This window comes from Heliangelus exortis, chromosome 13 (assembly GCF_036169615.1).
Source record: "Heliangelus exortis chromosome 13, bHelExo1.hap1, whole genome shotgun sequence".
Taxonomy (NCBI): Eukaryota; Metazoa; Chordata; class Aves; order Apodiformes; family Trochilidae; genus Heliangelus; species Heliangelus exortis.
This window is the reverse complement of record NC_092434.1, coordinates 7,580,391-7,603,060: the sequence shown is the minus strand read 5'-3', so window position 1 is coordinate 7,603,060 and position 22,670 is coordinate 7,580,391. Positions and strand designations below refer to the sequence as shown.

The 22,670-nt window shown below is 40.3% G+C and overlaps 2 protein-coding genes across 12 annotated transcripts; one reads left to right on the top strand and one right to left on the bottom strand.

Moving 5' to 3' along the window:
- The first annotated feature begins 30 nt into the window (after nucleotides 1–30).
- Nucleotides 31–18,737, top strand: TK2 (thymidine kinase 2). 11 transcript variants are annotated; one of them, XR_011728443.1, is made up of 13 exons: nucleotides 32–278; nucleotides 1,103–1,140; nucleotides 1,773–1,847; nucleotides 3,231–3,284; nucleotides 4,824–4,913; nucleotides 6,298–6,371; nucleotides 9,569–9,657; nucleotides 9,959–10,038; nucleotides 11,331–11,411; nucleotides 11,777–11,817; nucleotides 15,381–15,436; nucleotides 17,007–17,095; nucleotides 18,464–18,737. XR_011728443.1 is itself a non-coding variant. In XM_071756688.1 (13 exons), exons 1-13 carry the CDS (start codon nucleotides 98–100, stop codon nucleotides 18,483–18,485), a joined length of 984 nt encoding a protein of 327 aa, XP_071612789.1. In that variant the 3' UTR covers nucleotides 18,486–18,737. The 11 variants fall into 11 exon arrangements, 8 of the variants coding, with proteins under 8 accessions (XP_071612792.1, XP_071612793.1, XP_071612789.1 ...); XR_011728442.1 differs by having other exon boundaries at nucleotides 17,552–18,737; XM_071756688.1 differs by having other exon boundaries at nucleotides 98–278; nucleotides 15,381–15,450.
- On the bottom strand, nucleotides 17,183–22,379 carry LOC139801981 (uncharacterized). The gene is made up of 3 exons (XM_071756686.1): nucleotides 21,969–22,379; nucleotides 18,971–20,371; nucleotides 17,183–18,503 (listed from the first exon to the last, which is right to left on the bottom strand). The coding sequence occupies exons 1-3, from the start codon at nucleotides 22,290–22,292 to the stop codon at nucleotides 18,489–18,491; spliced, it is 1,740 nt and encodes a 579-aa protein (XP_071612787.1). The 5' UTR covers nucleotides 22,293–22,379; the 3' UTR covers nucleotides 17,183–18,488.
- Nucleotides 22,380–22,670: the final 291 nt, after the last annotated feature.

Sequence of the window (22,670 nt, the reverse complement as noted above, 5' to 3'; positions counted from 1 at the left end):
TCCGCCCCAGCCCGGCCCCACCCGGGTGCGGAAGTGAGCGGCGGCGGGCGGAAGCGGGGCGGGTCGCGCCTGTGGCGGCCGCGGGCGGGGATGGGCAATGTGGCGGCTCGGGGCGGCCTGGGCACGGCCCGCGGCTCTGCGTGGGTCACGGAGCCGCCGGTGCGCGGGGAGCGGCGTCCCGGGGGCCGCCTGCGCGGGCGGAGCGGCAGCGGCGGCTGGATCCTCGGCGGGCGGGATGACGCTGACCTCCCGGCCCGGCCCGAGCGGCGCTGGCGGCTGTAAGCGGAGGGGCGGGCGAGGCAGGGGTGGGGATCCCGGGCTGGAGCCACCCGGTGTACGCGCCTGGGGTTCTCCCGCGGTGAAGGGGAGGCGGGGGCGCCTCGGGGGGGGGGGGGGCGGAGTAGCGCCCAATCCATGTTAAAATTCTGTCCAGACATCTTGAGTGGTGTGAGGAGCCTCCGAATCTCTCAGGTTTCCCTCACCCTTATTTCTTCGGACTGAGCACACTGCCTCTTCCCATGTCTGGTAGGACCTGCTCCTGCTAGTCCTGTGGTTCCTCACTGCGACATCAGGGTTTCCTTGTGCGGGGTTACTGAAATTGCCTGCCTTGTTTTATTTTGTTAAGTGTGTAGTGAGCCTGCTGTTGCTTGGAGGAGTTCCATGGTTGTGAAGTTTTAGAGTTTTGAGGTGTAAGACACCTCGTCTTGGGAAGTAGTCTAAAATCTACATCATTGCCTAGCTCTGTAGCTAGGCCTATGGAGCTGGTGGGCATCACACTGTGACTGCCCTTCCCAAAACTAATTTGTCCCCCTCAGGAATGGTGACTGGAGACCAGTACGAATGTCTGGTGAAGGCTGTAGACACTTGTTTGTCTCTTTGTAGTGGCAAGGATAATGAAGAATTCAATCTAAAGCTGTCAATGTGTGTAATAGTGTGTCTGCTGTGTCTGTTGCTCAATGATTACCCAAAACTTCAGAGCTGGTAATTTAAAAAATACTCATATTTGGCAATAGAGAATGTAAAACTTTGTGAAGGGGCTCCCAAGAAGAGCTCAGTATGATTATAAGTTCTTTGTCGTAACTTCTGTTTATTTTCATTCTAGATAAACATCTGATAAAAGAAGATGATAGAAAGATGGTTGTAAGTATTTGCATTTTGGTCAGAAAACTATGTAAATCACAACTTCTTATTATGATCTGAGTAAGTGTACATTATTAACCATAGGATATGGCTGTTCTACTGAGGGATGTACAGCTGGTGGGTCTGTCACTGGCTCTTACTGTAAGGTTATGATTATCAGGTTCTATAAGTTGCAATAAAATAGTGAGGGATTTGTGCAAATGGAAGGTACTGCTTTAGGGCCAGGTGTCAGTTTGGGATGAGTGCTGTGTGTAGCTTTGCAAGTACCCTACACAACCCTGCCTGCAAGGTCTTTTTTTCCTTTTGTAAATTGTAGTGCTCAACATTGTTGTATTTGGAATCTACTTAGTTCAATATATAAATTAAAGCAGCTGAAACAAAATCCTTTTGGTGAACTGTGCAAATTTCTGAAAATAAAAACTTGGTGCATCTTGGAGCTTAAGATCTGTGTAATGGATACTGAAATTGTTACTCCGGTTGATGTTTCTTTTAAGTTGAAAGTTAAGCAGGGGTCTCTGGGGTGAGTTGAGGCAGGCAGTGTGGGAGTGACCTGCTTAAACTCTTGGGGACCATGGGAATGTATGAGATGTTGATAGCACATTTTTTTTAAAGGTGGTGCTGTCTTTCCTCAGATATGTATCGAGGGGAACATTGCAAGCGGGAAAACAACGTGCCTGGATTATTTTGCACAAACTACCAGCATTGAGGTACTGGATGTACATTTGTCTATATGTCATCATTAAACAGTTGCTTGTCTTGACAGAATGGACAGTCAATGTAAAAGTGTTGTCCTTTCTTAGGCTAATGAAAAAGGAGCAGTGGGTTGTCTGCCAGTTAACTTATTGGTGCATGTATTTAGCTTTCCATTCTCCAATTATTTATAGTCAAATTGTAGAAGAGAAACACAGGTCATATGTAATGTAGTACTGGATGCCAAAATACCAGTACAACCTTTTGAGTACAGTTTCGACGTCAGTGAAATAACTGCAACTCACATGGGTTGGGCATGTTTGGGCATGTTTGTTTGTTTATTACCAGATACATCTAAGTTAAGTGACAGGAAAGAGCAAAGTGCAGACAAAGAAGTAATGGTGTAAAAGTACTGATGTCATATTCTGAGGCCCCAGTAAATGGATGGCTTTTTAAAAACAATGAAAAATCTGTTAGTATTGCCTCTGGGGATCTTAAAAGATCTGTTACAGCATTTGCCTTTGTATTGTTTAGAAAAAGATTAGGAAAGGGCAGGCTTACTGTATTTTAAACAAAATCAAGATCAGACCTCAGTGAGCAATTGTTTTTGTGTGCATTAGATTTTAACTATTTTCCAAGCAGACCTGGGAACATGTTTGATAATAAGTCTTAGTATTCTTCACTGAAATGCTGGGTTGCCAGATGTAATTTGGTAATTTAACAGGAATGATCCTTACGGATCAAAAACCCCAAAGGGTTGCAAACTTTAATTTGCATATAGCGCAGCATTTTTTAAAAATGTTGTTAACCTCCCAGGATTATCAGGTTCTCTTAAGACTGCCACTACAGTATTTTTGGTGTTTTAGATCCTGTTTGAACCAGAGAAGCCTTGTGATTTGACCTATTCAGAGTAAAGCTTTTTTGATTTATTTCCTAACTTTGTAGACATTGTGTTTGTTAGATCACAAAAATGAAACTAAACACAGTAAGACAGCATTTTGATCCTTTCTTCCTTTGCTGACAAGTGTTACTCTCTGAGCATGAGTAGGTCACTGAAACACAATCAGTACTCAGCTAAGCCATTTTTGCTTTATGTCATACTGATTTTGAGTCAAAAAAGTGAAATTATATCCAGACTCATTAGGTAATCAATCCAGTGTTTTATTCTGGCCTTTTCAAAATGCTAAGAAGATGTGTAATTCTATTCCTCTGTTTTTAAACTCTGTTCATTATTACTTTTTGTATTCCAGTGCTATTTTTTGAAGTGAAATGACCTTTTCTGTGCAAGGCCTCAATACTCTGACTTACTTATTCATTAAAAATAGTTGTAGACTTGTAGGGTCAAATTACATATTTTGAATCTAAAACATGTTTAATATGGAGTCATTCTTTTTAACAAGGTTTTGACAGAACCAGTAGCTAAGTGGAGGAATGTTCGTGGTCATAATATCCTGGTAAGTGGCAGAAGTTAATTCTACAATTACTGTTCCTTTCAGCAGACAGTTGTGTGGGCTTCTTAACAATCAGGAAAGCTGTTTTAAGAGGTGTGGTCGTAATCTTGTACAGCAAAAAAAAAAAAAAAAAAAAGCTCCATGATGAAGAAGACTTCTTACTGTGATTAAGAAATGCATTTAATAGTAACATTGCACATAAAATGTGGTTTTGGCAAAGACTGGTTCTTTTATTGGGTAAGCCCTGAGTGGGCCAGTTGTTTTTACATTGACTTATGCCTATTTAAAAGAAGGGAATAATGTCGTTGATATTAAATGACCTCAGAAAATGAGAGGTGGAGCTGACTGGTTAATATTGTTTGAAGATACAGAAGATCCAGTCCTGTGAGGTGTTGCAGAGCTTCTGTTGTCCTTTTGGTAGTTGTTAGATCTCCACAATATGTCCCCTTGTCACAGCTGTGCTCAGAGGCAGTAGTCAGGGCTCTGGCAACATCTGCAGGTACACTGCTGCTGGAATGGTTGAAGAGGTTTCTGATGTCAGTTTTCATTGCTTGTAAAATCACCTCCATTGCAAAAATCTCATTGTTGGCAGTATCTATGTTAAGGTCATATGGAATTTGCTGTCAACACAGCGATGTGGATACACCCCAAACCACCCATGCCCAAACATGTATTTGATGCACTTAACTGCTAGCACAGGTCCTCTGGAAAAGTAAATTATCTTTGCTAGCAGTTGCTGATGCCTTACTTTCTTATTATTAGTAAAGAGATGGGGTATGCTTGGCTGTGTTGCACATCATCACAACAATCTGCACTTCAGAACACCTTTCTCTCTCTGATTTTGGACAAGGAGAAAAGAAAGAGGTCAGATCTGTGGTCTGAAGCCATGCTGCTGACTTGGAAGTTTCTCACCTCAGCAGATAGACTCTGAATGATGCCTTATTTTCAGTCAGATTATTCCCTGCTTTGCAGGATAGACTTTTGCTTGTTATTGTGTCTGGAAATGCAGCAATAAGGAAGAGCAGAAGATCCTGTGGGAACAACAGCTCTCTGTGTTAAAAGACACTTTTTTGAGGCCCAGACATACTTACTGGAACTGTATTTGCATTTCTGGATGGACGGGGTATACTGAGAGTCTGTTAGTGCATAAAAAGAGAAATAGAGTAGCAGATTTCGGGGTTTTTTGTTATTGTTGTTTGGTTTTTTGTTTTTTTTTTTAATTGCTATCCATATTTGAACTGTCTCAAATGAGCTGTGCCTTAGTCCTTACTGTTCCAGGTACAGAGTAACTAATTCCTGCTGACTTCAGTGAGCATCCAAATGCCCCACTTTGTATTTCCGAAGACCAGGACCATAATTCTTATATCTGTATTGCAGAGAGCAAATGATCACCTAATTCTTGTCAGTTAATGGCTTGTCAGCTGTTTTAGTGCACTTCTTTTAGCAATTCTGTTGTGCGAAATCATACAAAATACTCAACTTATTTTTTTTGCTCTTTGACCTTACAAAAATGTCTTGTCTTGTTTCCATCTCTGACTCCAGGGTTTAATGTACCAAGATGCATCAAGATGGGGGATAACACTGCAGACTTACATACAGCTCACGATGTTGGAGCAGCATACCAAACCAATGGTAAACAAACATATTTTAATTAAAAAAAGGAATTAGATATCGTTATGAATAATAAATATTTTAACATTGTATGCAGAAGTTAGGACACTGTTTGCATTCTTTGTTCCTGTAGTGAGTGTGATTTTTTTTGTTGTTGTCAAAGATGTTGAAATGCTCAAGATCTGCCCCAGGGTTGAAGTGTCTGCTTCCTGCCTGCAGAACTTTCACTTTCCCAAACTAATACTGCTTTTTTTTTTCCTCACCACCCTTATGACTTGTGCAAATCTCTTCATTGTCACACATGTCTGTAACTGGCCTCTCTACATTTAGCTGTTTCAAACCTTTGGCAAACATTAGATAATATTAAAGGTAGTGCTGGTATTCATCCTACTGCTCCATTCTCAATTTTATCCATTGCTTCTTGCGTTTATCCAAAATACTTCCACTATATTTTTCTTTTGCTTTTTTTCAGATGGTTTGCATGCTTTTTTCCTTGTAACTCTTTCATTTTCTGTATCAATTCACACTCTACCTTTTTATCAAGGTCTGTTAATTTCTCTTTCCTTCTAATTCCTTTCATTACATTCTGTGCTAAATCTTTGATTCCCTGATTACAGGATCTTATCTCAGGTGTGGCATCCTTCTATCTTAATGATTGTTCTTGCATTATTTTCTGAGCTTGTATTAGGGCAGACTTTCAGCAGTACCACATATGATGGTCATACTGCACATACTAGCTTTTTGTAAGAGGTGTTTTTCCAAGGTAATAGAAATCTCCTGTTGTTGCAGAAGAAGTTCATTCAGGACTGTTGTGTCATGGTCTCTAATGTGCAGAATATTTGGTTTGAAACAGCTCTGCCAAGGTTCCCTTACTCTGCAAGGGCCACAGTGTCTGAGAACCCCCCTTCTCCGAAATGAAGTTCTGTTTGAACTTGTGCAAGACTGCCAAAGGCATTGATATTTTGTCAGTTGTAATTATTTATTTAAAAAGTTCTGGTTTTTTACAGTTTCTCTGGTTAGGCCTGTGCTGTTGACACAGCAACACACCTGAAGGTGGCAGCAATCCAGGTAGCAATAGTTCCCATTGCTCTGCAAACCCTAAGGGGATTGCTGCTTTTTTGCCCCTCACAAGCTGAGCTGAATGCTTCTGCAGCCACCTTTCAAACGTGTGTATAATAACAAATTAATTATGAATATTATGAAGAAGTGACCATAAGTCTGGTTAAAAATTCTTCTTTGTTGTGGTTCCTACTTTGCCAGTAAATTTTTTCGTCACAAGATCTAGAAGAACTGAAAATGTTACATATATCGGAGTGTAAAGGACATAATGTGCAGTATGACCTCAAAAAGAAACAAACATACTGAAAAATGTAATCTGATCTGTGACTCAAGTTTTATTTTGTAGATTTCCCCTGTAAGAATGATGGAGCGATCAATTCACAGTGCAAAATACATTTTTGTGGAAAATCTGTATCGAAGGTATGGTATCTAGTTTTCTACTTTACTTCCTTGATGTAATTAGATTTGAAACAATGGAAAATCAACTGGTGATTTTTTTGGTAATATGCATCTAAGTGATCAGTGAAATCTGTCATTTCTGTGCAGGAGTGGCAGTGTGTTTTGTGTGGGACATGGTGCCCGCTGGTGGAATAAAACCTGTAGGACTTGGGCCAGACGAGAGCCTTTGTCCAACGTGCTCCTGTATATTTACCAAATCTTAATATTTCATACACCATGTATTGGAGTTAACTGCTCTCCAGCTGAATTTCTTTTTTCATTATTTTCCAGCTGATTTTTTTGTTTTGTTTAGCATGCTGACCTATGTAACAGGTTGTTGTTTTAATGGGTTTTTTTAAGTGGTCTGAAGGTACAAAACCCATTTCTTGCTTGTCTGCAGGGAGAATGCCTGCATGCCACAAGATGGCATCCATGCTACATAAGCTCCCAGTCTGTTGCTGGAAGTGCTTTTAAAGTTGAGGGAAACACTGTAAGGAGTGAGGCAAATGGAAAGAGACATTATTTATTCCAGTCTATATGCAGTGGAAATGTACTGGAATGTCTTTCTCATTTTAAATTACCGACTTTTTTTTTTTTTTTTTTTTACATTTTTGATAAAATGGTTTTGGGGCAAAACCTGAGAACTTTGTTGCTCTGGACTGAAGGCATTTGCTTTGTTTACAGCAAGCTAGAAGACATGATGCTCCCAGTAGCAAACCAAATTGTGGCATAAGGGTTTGCAAAAGGATTATAAATAAAACAAGGAAAAATTGGGCTACATGAAAATACCCATTTTGAAGCACATTAAAAAAAAAAAAGTCTGTCTTCCCTCATATCCTGTCTCCCGTGGTGGTCAAAAGTACTTGAAAAGAGTTTAAGAACAGGGTAAGCTTTCATGATAATTTCTGAGTATATCCAGTAGCTTACAGTTTAGGGACTACTTTTATGTAGAAATATAATAGTGCCCTGTGGCAGGGGAAAGGCCTGATAACTTGGAATGATTGCTTCCCATACTGTGTTTTTTTTGTCCAGTTGCAGCATGAAAGTTTTAAAAATGATTGTGTAACTAAACAGACTTTGCAAAGGAAAATGCCTTTGTATTCTTTCAGAGGCTTTTTCTTTCTTTGTTACTATTTCGTAGAAAAAAATCTCCTTTCTCTGTAGGGGAGTAATCCTAATTCTTTTGTAGGTTAGTCAACATGAAAAAATCATGCAGTGAAAACAAGAAAGGTTGCTTGTTGTAGAAACTGAATTATACCTGTCTGAAAGAAGGTCTGGAAAACAAAACCGACCTGATGTGTCTTTAAATTTTGCTGGAAATGTTATCAAAACCCCCCTCAGGCTCAAGCTATTGAATGGGGATCTTCTGCAAAGGATTATTAAATAGCTGCATGGAAAGAATTTTCCTATTAAAAATAAAAAAATAATAATAAGAAGGGAACTTTTTTGTTTGTTCAGGCTTTTAACAAGACTCAAACTGAATGGCCTAAGCATGCTCCAAAGAGCCGAGGTTATTTCCTTTCTTTTCTGTCAAGAGTATATTATTGCTTAGGGCCCCAGTCTTAAAGATGGAGAAGAATCCCTTGTTATCTCTAGTCTACACAAGCTCTTCTCCTTTAGGAGAATGATTAGTTTAAGCAAGGGATGAAGAGCTGGGGGAATATCAGGAGTACCAGCTCGTCTTTGATCCAGTGTCACTCAGCATTTGTGTGTTGGCTTTGCAGGTTTTATTTCCAGAGAGACAGAGAGAGAGTAAGGTTTATGACAATGATGGAAGGTTTAAAATTGTGAGCAATTGCTGTCAGCTTCACCAGCATGCACAGATGTGCAGGAGTGTCCAAGTCCTTACTCTGATTGCACATCTGAGTTGAGCTCTGAAAGGTTTGCTCACGTTAGGTGTAGAACTAGAAGAGTTGTAAATGTGTACACATGAATATGCATAATATGTTCCAGGATAAGCACTAGCAATTCCCTTTTGAATTCGTAAGTTATTTGTGATATAAAGCTTATTACTTCTGTGTTTCAGGGGTCAAATGTCAGCAAAGTTCTGAGATGAAACATGCTTCAGTGCCTTTTATGGCACATACACTGATTGATACATTAGAAGAATAGCTGTGAATTGTTATTCCATTTCTTAAGTGCTTTGTGAGGCAAGATGCTCAGCTGAATGGCAGATAAAGAAGGGAGGTGGTTCAAATGCTGGTTTTGCTTTCTTGCATACTTAAATGGAAAGATCTTTCTGGGTTATCTTCAGTTTTGCCAGTGATCAAATCATGTCAGAAGAATGGTTGAGAAATCTGTTGAGTCTTTTCCTTCAGTAGTACTGAAAATGTTCCAACAGGTCTTATTCAGCTGGAGAGGACAGGAGCCTCTCAATCCTATTTCTTCATTATATTTCTGTTGTAGAAGCGTTTAGGAAAGAGTGTGGAGTATGTGTTACTATCACCAGTTTTGAAGACAGGATAATATAAAACTGTAGTATTTGACTGTTTAGGAATATAATTGTAATTGAAAATTCTGATACTGATAAAAACAATACGTGTTTCTCAGTGTGTCATCTGTAGACTCCCTTTTACAGGAGTTCTTTCATATTTTATTATTCTTCCTAAGATAACTTTCTGACAGTTGTCTTCAAGATTCTCTGCTCTCTGAATGCAGAGTTCTAATTAGGTGTGTGATTATTTCAGTATTCTTTCCACAAATATTTCTTACAGTAGGAGTAAATTTTATTCATATGGTGTCATTATTTCTTCATTGCTCTTTATTAGGGTCTCAATAATGAATTGACAGTTTTGATTAGTAAATCAAACCTTTCTGGTGACATGCACTGCAGTAGTTCAGGTATATTTGAAATTATCCTGAAATAAAAATCTTGAGCAATAAATAGCATTGACACTAATTTGTTGTTATTGTATAAATGCCAACATGATACTGTTTTTCTTTTTATTCACCAAGTAATTATTTCTTAACTGTAATAGGAAAGATAAATGATGTTTGTAACTGTTAATAATACAAACTTTGGTTTAATGCATATTCTTAAAAAGATTTGTTTTTTCTATTGTACAAACAACATTTTATGAAGTTTTGAATTTGGAGTAAATTTGGTGTAGTTCTAGTTGGGTGAAAAAAAAAAAAATTTTAGAATTGGTCTGTGAGTGATAACTTCTATGTTTATTCAGTGGAAAAATGCCAGAGGTGGATTATGTTGTCCTAACTGAGTGGTTTGACTGGATCCAGAACAACACTGATGTTTCGGTTGACTTGATAGGTAAATGTGGAGGGGCATGTTTGTGGGTGGTTTTCCTTACTGGGGAAAAAAATTAATTCTTGGTTTTTTGGGTCATAAATAATCACACTATTCAATACATAACAGTGGTTGCAATGTGTAGCATTTCACAGCATAAATTATAGGATGGTTCATGGATTGATTACCAGTATTGCCAAAGTGGGGAGGTTCGGTGGTGATACCCAAGTCAGGATTCTTCCCTTCTACAGTTTGTGAAATAAGTTTCTTCTTTGCTTTTAAAGCTGATCTTTGAACATAACTATTATAATTGTTGTTATGGCAGTTTATCTGCAGACTTCTCCTGAGGTTTGTTACGAGAGGTTAAAGAGAAGATGCAGGGAAGAGGAAAAGATCATTCCTCTGGTAAGGAGTTGTTTCAATATATGTGGTTACAATGAGCTTCAAAAACATAATGATTCCAATTTATATACTAAAATCATATCACAAGTGTGTTGACAAAATGTGGTGCAGCTGTTTCCGTTGCAAACTAGAACTTCAGTATTTAATTTTGTTTTATTTTGTAGAAATGATCTATGTTGCACACTGACTTTCCCAAGTGTTATGTTTTAGTAATCAGTGTACAATAGCTGTCTGCTTAGGTGCAGTATTAATCGAGTGTTAATCTTCTCTGAGACATAAAAAGACAGTTGTTTTTATATCATTAAATGTCATTAAAGCACCCTGTTCCAGTAGACATATCCATACATGCAGGTGCTGCAGATTTACGTGGGCACTTTTTGGTTGTCTGCTATTACCAGGATGTTTATGCATTAAAAACGTCTCTGCTTGTGCCTGAAAACAAGCAACTTTTTGAAAATTGTTAGCCTGGGAATCTACTTAAAAATAAATTGTAGTAATTGAATGATCACTTTCTGTGTCACAGCTTACAGAATGGGCCTTACCTATAAATAAGATTTCTCCTAAAACCTAACCAGAAATAAATGTAATAACAAGAAGTACGGTGTGTACTACAAAGGTATTTTTAGTGTTGGATAAAATTAGTAGAAGCAGTGGTCAGTTGAAGATACATGCAAACAGATAAATTTTGGGCCATCTGAAATTTAGCCTTGGAGAAAAGAATCTTCACTATAATAGATCTGAAGAGACATTTTGTTGCTTTGCAGCTCTACTGAGGGGTAGGGGCAAGCAGTTATAAGTGAAAAATGTCAGGTGGTCATTGTGAAAAACCCTAATATAGTTAATGACAGGCAGAAATGCTTTTAGAGGAAACCGAGTCAGTTAGTACAAAGTAAACTGGGCAAATTTTAGGCAAATTGTAATGACACAGAAGGTGCCTTCAATACATGTTGTTTGTAGTCTTACCCTTTTTGTCCTTGCTTCTCTTTGTTGTGTTTTTCTCTGTAAAATCTTGAGCCAGATTATACCTATGGGAGAAAAACATGGTTCTTCATCTTAAAAGGACCTGAGAGCCCTGTGCTCCTGTAAACTCTGTGTCTTTGAGGTTCTTCATGGAGTAAAATTTTATTCTGGGAATTAATTTTTCTCAAGAAATGTCTGATGCTTTTTATTTTTTTTAGTGGAAGTACCTAATGCTGGCTTTTATATGGAGTTCCTAACTACTTATCAAGTATATAAAACCTGAAATCTATGTTTCATCCCAAGTCATATGTGATACTTGAATGCCTCTTTTCTAGGAATACTTAGAAGCTATTCATCAACTTTATGAAGACTGGCTCATTAAACATACACTGTTTAAAGTTCCCTGCCCAGTGCTTGTGAGTATTTTAGTTAGAACCAATTAAGCATATGGAGGATTTACATTTCTAATATTATGAGTGGTATTTAGTGATAAAAGCAAATAATCTGCTTTTCTAATACCCTTTGGAGAAGGGAAACCCCTGTCAATAATGTAGAGCATAGACCTTGTCTTCCATCTCTTTGGAATTTGAAGTTCTTGTTCACTGTGGTTCTCTGCAGGATCAGACACAGCTCTTCAGTGTATGTCAAGTTTAGGACACAAAGCTAATTGTACAGATCTCTAGGATTGTATCAGTTTGGTTTCAGTTGTAGTTCTGTTTTGCTTAAAAGCAAACCTTTTATTGTGTCAATAATTTCTAATGCTTGTGTTCTTCTTTTCAAGGTTATTGGAGCTGACCATGACATGCAGAAAATGATAGAAAAGTATGAAGAAAACCGGGACCAAATACTAAACCCATATAATATGCAACACCATTTATAGAACTCTTCAGTTGTATTTTTAAAACCTTGTCTATAAAGTCTGGTTTAGGGGCAATTTTGAGTATTTTAGTATTTCTAAATGTAATGTTTTTGCTTCTGAATTACCGTCTGTAGAATGTTGTAAACTTCTATGAAACATTCAGATACAAGTCTTAAACAGAATATAAGCCAAATCTCTTTCATGTTTTTAGTTTCTCCTTCAGCATTACTATGTCAATTGTGTTCAGCTAAAGTATGACTATTTTTCCCATTTCCCACTTTTCTGCTGCTTCCTGTAAGTAACCTAAGGTGTTTTTTTTTTCCAAAGACGGCCCTATTTTTGTAATTTGAAAGAAATAGTTCCATACAAGAAGCGAGGATGTCTTTTTTTAAATTATTATTAGAGGAAGCAAATGAAGTGCATTGAGTTAAAGTAGCTTTGTTAAACAGATCAAGAGGTCAAAACAGGAGGACTTAAATCCTACTTAGACTAATGCAATTTCATTGAATTCAGTTTCTTATGTTTAAACTCACAATATAGCTGTAGTTCTAAAGAACTATGCACAAGTATAAACCCACTGAATTCAGTGGCAAAAACCCCATTTTTCATAAGTGGCTGTAGAATGGATTTTAGGCTTTTTTTTTCTTTCCAAGATAGGTTTTTATAAGGGCTTATTTCTCTGCAGTGTTCATGAAATCACTGGCCCTTTGATGGCCAAGCTAGAAGTAGTGAAAATAGAGGGTGTGCAGAACTGTATTTGTTTCTTTCAAATGCTTATAAAAAAGTGCTTGAATATTTTGGATTCTTTGTACTTTGTTTTAGAAAGGCAAATACAGGTGGTTACTTGGGTTTATCTCTTGATCAGTTTACACTGACAGTAATTTGGGAATAGAGAAACATAGTGGAGGTTTCATTCTCTTTAGCTGAAGTGTTGAGTTGCTCTTAATTTCTGCTTCACCCTGTGTGTGGTCTTTAAGATAATCCTTCTAATGCAGCACTTCTGTTTTCACATTACTTTTTCGGTTTGAGGGGAATGATTTCTGAAGTACAGAATATACATTTTTTTCTGTAATAATTTTGGTTGGTTTAATTGGAGCAAGCAGGGTTAACAATGCTTTAAAACACATTTAATTTAATGTAGTTGACCATCTGTCAGAGCTTTGTAGTGAATGCTCCTAAAAGTGGTTAATATCTAAGACTTCAGTTAGTACTTTGATAGATGATTAAAGACATTTGACTGTAACTTGTTGGAGGATACAAATTTTCAGTTACTTGGCTTTTGTGTGTTCCACCTGATTTTGAACCCTATCCACTGCTACTTTTGGAGTTCACTGCTTTTATTCTGTAGCTTTTTGGTGGACTGGTTTTGTGGTGTGCCTAAAATCCATTGTTGTTCAAATGACTGCACCATTTTCCAAGGCAGGAAATGCAGTTCATTTCTTGTTATTTCCATCTGGTGGGATACTTTTTTTTTCCAAATCAGTAGAACTTAATAATTATCAGTGCACTGAGAGAGCATTTCCTAGTGAGGTACTGTATTAGTATACTACAGCTTGTGAAGTCAGTACTCCCATCCTGTTCTGTTGTAAAGCTTTAGCATTCTTAAAAATATGTGCTAAGTAGCCATCTAACTTATTGAAGCTTCTTTGAAGGTCATAGTTATTCTTTAAACTTTCTGTTAATTTTTTTTTTTTCTTTTATCTGTAACAGATAAAAAGAACTATTTCTTTCAAAATAGTTCTATAAACTTGAAGTTTGGTCATCTTCAGTTGTAGAAGCCAAGGATGTATATGTTGCACATATTCCAGAAAATAGGACTTCATTGTTTTGTTCAGAGAATCTTGGAGCACCAAGAATCCTACAGCTTTTGAATGCAATTTAGGCTTTTTTATCAGATTCCATTATATTTTATCAGAATCCTTTATATTCCATTTCATTATATGAAAACAGTAATTTAGATGGCTGTTATGGATATTAGTAATTATAACAGAATATTAAAGTCTTTTCTATAACTTAATTTATTAAAAATTACAGATGCAATGGCTACAGTGAACAAGTTTATTTTATATTCTGGTATTTATTACTTTTCATGTATAGGTTTACATGTACATGAAGGTTGGGGTATTAAAGGAAAACTGGGAATAAAATCAAACAGATGCTTTTTATGTGTCCTGTATGTTAAAATGTTTGCAGTCTGCTGTAGGTATGTAGATAAAAATATTGTGTAATTAAAAATAGCTCGTTTTAAGCCTGGGATGTATTTGCTTTTGTTTCATGAAGACTTTTGTTTTCTGATAACTGCTCTGTTTCTGTAGGCAAATTGCAATTCAGTAGCAGTGGAGTGGGCCAGGTAAACTTTGGTCCCTGTGTTGGATGTAGCCTGTACTTGTAGACTGAACCATAGGTAACTGTTCTTATATGCATTTTGGCTATTCTGGATTAATTAGTTTTCACAGAATCACAGAATTATCAGATTTGGAAGGGACCTCCAGAGATCACCCAGTCCAACTCTCTCACTGAAGCAGGATAACCCAGAGCACATTACACAGGGCTGCATCCAGGCAGGTTTTGAACATCTCCAGAGAAGGGGACTCCACAACCTCCCTGGGGTTGCAGCCTGTGCCAGTGCCTTGGCACCCTCTAAACTGCAATGTGTGGAATGTGATTTATCTCCTCTATTGCCTTTTTTTATTACATACTGGTGTTGATAGAAGGGTGTCTTATCTTTAGTATTTACTTTGTTCTGGTCAGGGTGTCTTAGGAAATCAGTAATATCTGGGAGCAGCATATAAATTGATGTGGAGTAAGTTGGAGAAACAGGCAAAAATAACAAATTTAACAGTTGTATTCTTAGCCTGGCCTTTTGTGTATTTATTTTAGCACGACAAGCATGGTTAGGAGATCTTCATTGTTTGATTAAACATTTCAGAGGTGACTGTCCAAAACTGTTGGACAGTTGGACAAACTTGAGATTTGTTTTCACTGCATTCAGCAAACAAAATGACTGCCTACACCAGGAAATAAACCAGCATCTATCTTCAGTGCACTTCCTCCTGCAGAGACTTTTAAGTGCTGGGTATTCAATCATTAGTTGCTCTTAAAATTCAGACCTGAAGGTCTCTGTCCCTCTCCTTACTAATGGCTGGTCTAGGAAGAGGCTTTTTAAGAGGCTGGCACGTGATAATTATTTATGCTGTATTAGGATCAGGGCACCATTTTGTTTAGTGTTGTGTAAACATCCACCTTCCAGAATGAACTCTGCTGAACACATACAGAGGCTCAATGAGGAGAGTGACAGAATAGAGAAGCTCTGTTACCTGCATACATATGACTTTACTTATTTTTATGCCAGAAGGATTTGAACCCTCTTCTCCATCCTAGAGCCTTCTGCCAGGTAATAGTGATACATTCCTCCTTTGTATCCCCCAGGAAGTGTGTTGAGCTGTCAGGACTCCTCGTCTGAGTATGCTGCTATGCAGATGTCACTATATTCCATCCCAATCCTAGTTTGTTTTTTACTTTTCAGTGCTGTGAAAAGGAGCCTTGTGGAACAGGCTGTCTCCTTCAGAGAGCTGTGCCAGGTAATTTCCCATAGGTGAGACCTTCACCTGGGGTAGAAGGTTACTGGGCTGTTTTTCTTCCACTGTTTAGGTACATGTAAAAACTGATAAAGGAGTGTCTCAGAAATTGTTTTTTTGTGATGAGATGGCTCTGAACAGTAAAGATGTCTATCTTCCTCAGTGCTTTCTATGGTTCTCTCTAAGTCCTTACTAGTCCCTCTCAGGTATGCTTTGTCTCAGGGAATAGTTATTTTTTAAGATTGTCATTTATGAATCTGAGTCAAGTTGTAGTATTGTTTTCTTTATTGCCTGCATGCTTTCCACCTGTGATGTTCTGAGGTTGTTCTGTGGTTAGTTTTGTTTTGGTTTTTAAACAGTGAAATTTCATTTTCATTGTTGACTTTAAAATCAACAGTTTGTTCTAAAACCAAGCTGTGCTCCTTGAGCACCTGCAGACAGGGCAAGGGTGTATGTGTGACAGTCATTTTCCCCCTTAACATTCCTACAATGAGAGACCCAGTAGGGAGAGGTGGTGTGAGTATCAGCCAGCTACCAGGTCTGCTGCCTGAGCTCTGTGTCTGCACTGATCAAAAGAGACTTTGTCCAATCCAAGGCTTGGAAGAGCGAAGCCATTCAAAATGCTTGTGCAGGGCATATAAATTTGGAAAGAGAATTGGCCCTGTGTCTCTATGATGGAAAGATTTCCAATCAGCCAGTAAATCCCCATTCAATTCATAGACAATCAGGACCAGCTGTAGCACAATTAAAAGTTGACAGCTCACCAGAAGACAGGCACACATTTTCCAAACAAAATTGCCTTTTGCTAGAAAGGGGTCCAGGCAGCTTGAGTGGCTGCTCTTAAAGTTCATTAGCCAAGGAGAGGTGCAGTAGTCACTAGAAACACTGAGAGGAAGGCACTGGCAGATGGGGGCTGAAATCTTTCAGTCCTTTTTGTCTATCTCTCTCCCTAGGTCTGTATTTACAACAAGGATTTTTAACCCAGTTGTACCTTACTCATGGAAGCAGATCCACATGGGATCTGCTTGGGGCCTGTCATGTATGACATCTTTTATTTCAGCTGGTTTCCAAATCCTCTATTTGCACAAGCATCTTTAAAACATTTGTCTCTTAAGACTTTAAAAATTTGAAAATGTGGAAGTAATTTATAGTATGAGACTTCAAAACCCTACTGTTTATGCAGGAAGGGAAGTTGAGGGTGTTCTTGCAACGGGAAGAAATTTAGATTGAAAACACCCAGAAGACTTGTAAGTGCATAACAGCTCTCCCATCAAAGGCAGAGAGAACACTTAACTAGTCCTGACAAGCCTGCCATGAAGAGGAGATTCTTCCTCAATCCAGGTTTTAAAATATTAACAAAAAGTAGATTCTCCAAATGTGGCCATTTTATATGTAGAAAATTGTATGCAGTTTGTTTGGTGGGCATTGTTCAGAAACTAAAAAAATACTAATCATAATATCAACATTAGCTCCAGCAGTGTTCCTGTGACTCTGTGGAGCAGTGCACTGTTTGCAGGTTAGGGCTACGCTTCCTCTCTCTGTAAGACCCTCTGTATTTTGTTTTCCCCATCAAGGTGGTTCATAAGCTCCAGGACATGGAAGATGCTGCTCCAAAACTACTCACAAGGGGGCAAAGTGAAGATCTGTGTCCCTTTTATGCCAGGTATCCTGAAGATGGTTGGACTCAATGATCTTAAGGGTCTTCTCCAGCCTAAATGATTCTGATTCTGTTAGACAGAAGCAATTGTGCTCAGGTGCATTAGGGAAATTTATTGAAGACTTAAGTTTCTAACAGTAGATGTTAACAAGTTTAATAAAGGCCATCAGTATAGCATTAATGGCATGAGATGCCTAAGATGGTGGCTTTTCAAGCAGTAGTCTTCAGTCTCCTTTTCTTTTTTTTTTCATGAGTAAGTTGCTGTTAAATCCTTTTTTCTCATGTGGCTACATTAACAGTAAAATTGGGAGGTTAGGTACTGGAATCCTGTAGTACTGGTGGTCATCTAAATACTCAGGAGATACTTTCCTTATAAGGACTTTTTGCAGTTTTGAATTAAGAGTTCCTGAAAAATTGACACAATTTGAGATTAAATATATATTATTTTAATAACCCCCACAGGGGGAAATATAGCTTATAAAAATCAAAATGCTTGGGAAGAACACAGAGGCACTGGAAAGAAGAAAAAGGAGGTTGTGGTGGGCTGACCCAGCTAGCAGCTAGGCACCTTGAAGTTAGTTGAAGCAGTTCTGAAGTCTTTCAAGGTAACGAGTATAAAGAAGCACTGGAAATTGTGCTGAAATACAGCACCAGTGACTGTGCTTTTCTAAATCAAGTGTTGTGTAGGCAGATGTTCTCAGTACTGGGACTCCTGATTCCAGGTGATCTGGTCTAACAATGCTGCTCCCTTGCCTTCTCAGCACAGTGCTTTTCACACAGCACTCCTGCCAACAGGGTATCCCTTATCCTGGCTTTATTGCACACAGGAATCCTTCTCTGATCTATTTTTTCCTGCCACTAAAATAGCAGAAGATGGCAGTTCTTCCCTTTCATTTTAGTGAGATGAGCTTACAGAAAGTGCAGTGAACTCCAGAGCTCATGGAGAGCTAAAGTGGCAGAAACAGGGCAAGAGAAATGGCAGCAATAGCTGGATCTCCCTCTTTGGAATCAGTGAACAATCTGAATGCTCAGTACTCCTCTGAAAATTTGTGGTGGTTACCAAAATTCTTTGTGGTAGCAAGTGGAGACAGGTATAAAACCTGTAGTACAGGTTATTGGCTCTCCAAGATCTAAAGTGTTCTTCCTAATGCAAAAATAAAAATAAAAAGTGTTTCAGAAGGACATTTCCTTCTTTAAACCTAATGGAATGTTATAAAACTTTCTAAACTCTCATCTGAAAAAAAGGAGCAAGATTAGCTCAGAGCACAGCTTCACAGGAATTACAGACATACACCCAACTATTGCATTTGTAAAGCTGTAAAGTTGGGTCATCCCATTTTGAAACATTCATCTGTTGTTTCTATCGTTTTCCAGCATGCTATACTTGGAAGAATAAGGATTATTCCAGAAATGTCTGTAAAGAGAAAAAAAAAAAAAAAGCAGACAGGAAGAAGCAGCAGAGGTGTGCTTAACTGAAGAAACCTGTCTGGCATGAAGGAGTGCCAAATGGAATCAAATTACATTGATTTAAATTTATGTAAATTGCCTGCACTTCAGAAAAGTGACCATTTGGGTTTCAGTGCTAAAGATTCCAGATGAGAAGGGGCCATTAAAAATTTGCTCAACTTCCCTATTTTACTGTACAAAAGCTGTGGTGGTGTTTTTTGTTTGTTTGCTGTTTTTTTTAACTGTTTTGACAAGGCTAATCATCTCTGCAAAGCTGATCAAGGCCACAAGTGAGAGGAAAAACCCAGGCAGATTATAGATAAAGCACTGATAGAATCAAGTGTGATGATATAACATTCCTTGGTCAGTTTTGTCAATAATGACATAAGGCTCTTGGATTTCATTTACTTTTGAATTACAGTCCTCCAGCTTTACCTCACTGGATTTGGGAGAGTCACATTCAGGCTGCAAGAGGTTTCTTCTGCCTTGTGCAGTGGTCCTTCTTAGGCATGAAGACCGAACATCAATACTTTGTGGTGGAATGTAGGTAAGGTTAGGTGGCTCTCTAATGTGTTTGAAGCACTCAGAAGCTGCATGTGCATTAGGGGTATCCAGCATTAGTCTCTTGCTCTCAGAACCAGCAGTGGGATCCTCCACATTCCTGGTAGTACAGCGTAGGTCTGAAGATGGCTCAGGACATGCAGCTGCTCTGTTCTGCACCTGAGCATTACTCAGATATATGTGGTTTATTTTGGAATGATAAAATTCTCTTTCGTGCCTGTCATTTGTACTTGCATATGATACAGACTCAGGTTGGCCAGTTTCCTCTACTGGATAGGTAAGGTCTTCCTGAGTGTCCTTGATTTGTAGTTTTGTAAAGGTTAAAGACAGCTCACAAAGTTCCTCTTCCCTAGGGACACTGTGGGTTTGGACAGACACAATATCCTTGTAAGGCATAGACTTTAGCTCATTAGGTTCATCTGCAGGGTCCAGGTCTACGCAGTTTATGGCATCGTTAATTTCTGCTTCAATTGATTCTTTGGGGACTTCCTGAACTTTATACTCACAAGACCTGTCACAAGAGCCGTCAGCAAATATTGCAAAGGCTGGCGGACCGCTCGCTCCTGGTGAGAGTGGCACAGGCCTGATCTCATTTGCAGTTGACTCTGCAGAGACTGCCAAAACACATTCTTCACTTAGACTGGTTCCTGGCTTTGTTTCAAAAGCTTTTGGAGAAAGATTCTCGCTGAAAATAGGCGTTTGTCCTATGACAATGTCACTATATTTGATTAAGAAGTCCTCACTGTCTGAGCATTTGCCCGGGAAGTGTACTGTGTTAATGACTTGCCTTTGGTGTTCCTGAAGCCTGTTAGTGGACTGAGTAACTGCTGACTGAGGCACATCATCTTTGATCTTCTGGTTCCCAGCAGCTTCAAAGGCTGTATCGCTGTTAGTTGAAGACTTCTGTTGAGTAGCAAGGCACAGAGATGTCTCACTGTTTTCTTTCTTTTCTAGATTTTCAGCATCTTCTCTCTGGGGTGTCTGGTCCTCTTTGTCCTTATCTCCATGCTGCCAGTGCATTTGTGTTCTCTTCTGTAGGGTTTTCTCCAAATTGCCATGTTTTTCTTCATTTGTCATTTCAAGGATGGTTTCACACTCAATTCTCGCCAGGAATATTTCAAATGCAGTCTGCTTTGTTTCTTCATTGTTTCTCTCTTTGACAAGTGAAAACTCTGTTGCTGTTGTTTCAATGTAACCGATTTTCTCCAGTACTGCTTTTACAGTGTCATCTGGGAGCACAGACTGAATATAGTAGACAAAATTACCAGTGAATGTCTGAAACAGAATGCAACATTGAAAAACACATGAACATCTGGGGGGGTGGAGGAACCATAACAGACTTCCCTACAAATAAAAAGTACTTAAAAACTAGCATTATTTGGTCAGCCTCACCAGCTTTATAGCTTTACTATAGCACATTAATTTCAGTGACATCATGTCAGTTTAACTGTGCTGAGACACTAGCTAAGGACATCGATTTTCAAAAAGGAAAAGAGTAAGAAAATAGTTTTAGTCAAACTAGAGAAACTCGGAAATAAGTCTTATGTACTCCAATGAAACCAAAGATTTTAAACAAAGACTCTTAGAGCAAATCACTGACATCTAATCTTTTTCTTAAGAAACAGACATGATGCACCATATATCTTTTTTTCAGGCTGCCCAGCTTGAGACTGACTTACATACTTCGTGAGGATGAGACCTCAGCATTGGTCTCAGCAGCACAAGCTGAGGGCGAGAACAAAACTGACCCCCCAAAAGGCCACAGGACTGGGCCTCAGTTGTTTCTCAGATAAAGCTTTCAATGCTAACTTCCACTCCCCAGCTCCTGTTCCTTCTAGAGGGGATGTGAGGAGCAGGGATTGTGTGTGGGTTGATACCAGTGCAGATGAGACAGGAAATATATATATATAGAAGTATTTTGCATACAACTAGTAACTTCTTATCAATCTGCGTGTACACAAGGTACTGACTGTTGCCTAATTTAGCCTGTTAGCAGGCCTGAAAACTGCAAGGCATGTCTTGCATTTAGGATTGCCTGGGGTGATCTTCAAAACTGGATTTTAATGAAGCCTGGGGTTCTTGTGCTTTGCCCTGTTTTAGGGAGATGAATGAAAATAACTGTAATCTCCAGCTGTTTTGAGAATCCACAGATGGGAAGAAATAAGGCAAGTAATGGCTTTTCCTCACCAGCACCTCTTGCTGCAGGAAGGGATGTCAGGTTGCATCTGGGGTGTTTGGAAATTTTGTTTAAATGCAAATAGATTATACATGTGTTGAATACTGCTGTCTCTTGTGGGCAATGAGATACATTCACAGTGCTAGGGAAGAGGAAACCTTGACCACCCTGCTACAGAAAGCAGCATAATTTCCTTTTATCCGAAGGGTTTTTTTTTTACCCACTTCACCAGCTGCAAGCACCAGAGCTAGAACAGGTGGTAAAATCACCGGACCAGAAAAACACTGTCCCACCTGGCCTTTGGCATCAAACTTAGTAAAACTGGTAACTTGTGCTAAAAAGCATCCCCTCCCTAGAAGCAAATTAAGGTTAAAACTCAGATGAATGCTGAGCCTTTCATTGCACCTCTTTACTCCTCTGCCGTCTCTCAATAACTCAAGGTCTCGGTTCCCAGATCCCTGCACCACTCAGCACCCCTGGGAAGTCCCAGAGGCCTGGCCTCGGCGAGGACCAGGCCTGCAAAGGCCACGAACACCCCAAACCGCAGGGCACCCCAAACCTCTTCAAAAGCGGCTCCAAAACCCCGATCTCTTCTCCCCGGAGCGCCGCAGCCCGGGGGCTGAAGCCTCGCAGCCCCGCGGCCGGAGAAGCCTTTCCCGGGACTGCCTGGGCCCCTGCCCCTCGGCGCTTCCCTACCTTCAGGGACCTGATCTCCTTCCTCCAGGGGGAGAGGAGCAGGTTAACGCAGAGCAGCTCCAGCACTTCCAGCGCCTTCACCAGGTCACGGAGGACGCTGCTGCTGCTGCCGCCCCGCTCCCCCCGGGCCCTCCGGCACCGCTCCGCCACGCTGCGCACGTCCAGGGCTCCGTCCCGCCGCGGGCCCAGCAGCCGTCGCGCCCTCTTCTTCAGGGCCGCCTCCTCGCACACCGCCAGCTCCCCCTCCGCCCCTCGGCCCGCGTAGTACCCCAGGTAGTCCCGCAACACCTCCTTCTCCTCGGCCACCGCCTCCGGTTCCTCCATGGCGGCGCCAGACCGGCTGCCGGGATACTGTTCCGGCCATTGGTGGCTCCGCCGTGGGGCCAGGCGGTCAGTGGTGCCCGGGGCTGTCAGTCAGGGCGGGAGGGGCGGGCGCTACGGAGAAACCGAAAGCGAAAGGCGGGAGCGGAGCCGGGCGGGGCGCGTGCGCCGGGCGTCGTCGTCTCCAGCCCGGGCGCGTGGCGCTGTGTCGCGAGGGCGGGTGCTGCGCGTGGAGCCTCGCGTGAGGGCGTTCGCCCCGCTGAGGTAAAGCCCGCGCTCCCCGCTCCGCCACACCGGGAGTGCCAGGACCGCCACCCCCCGGCACCCTCCTGCCTCCCCCCGGCACCCTCCTGCCTCCCGCCGGCACCCTCCTGCCTCCCG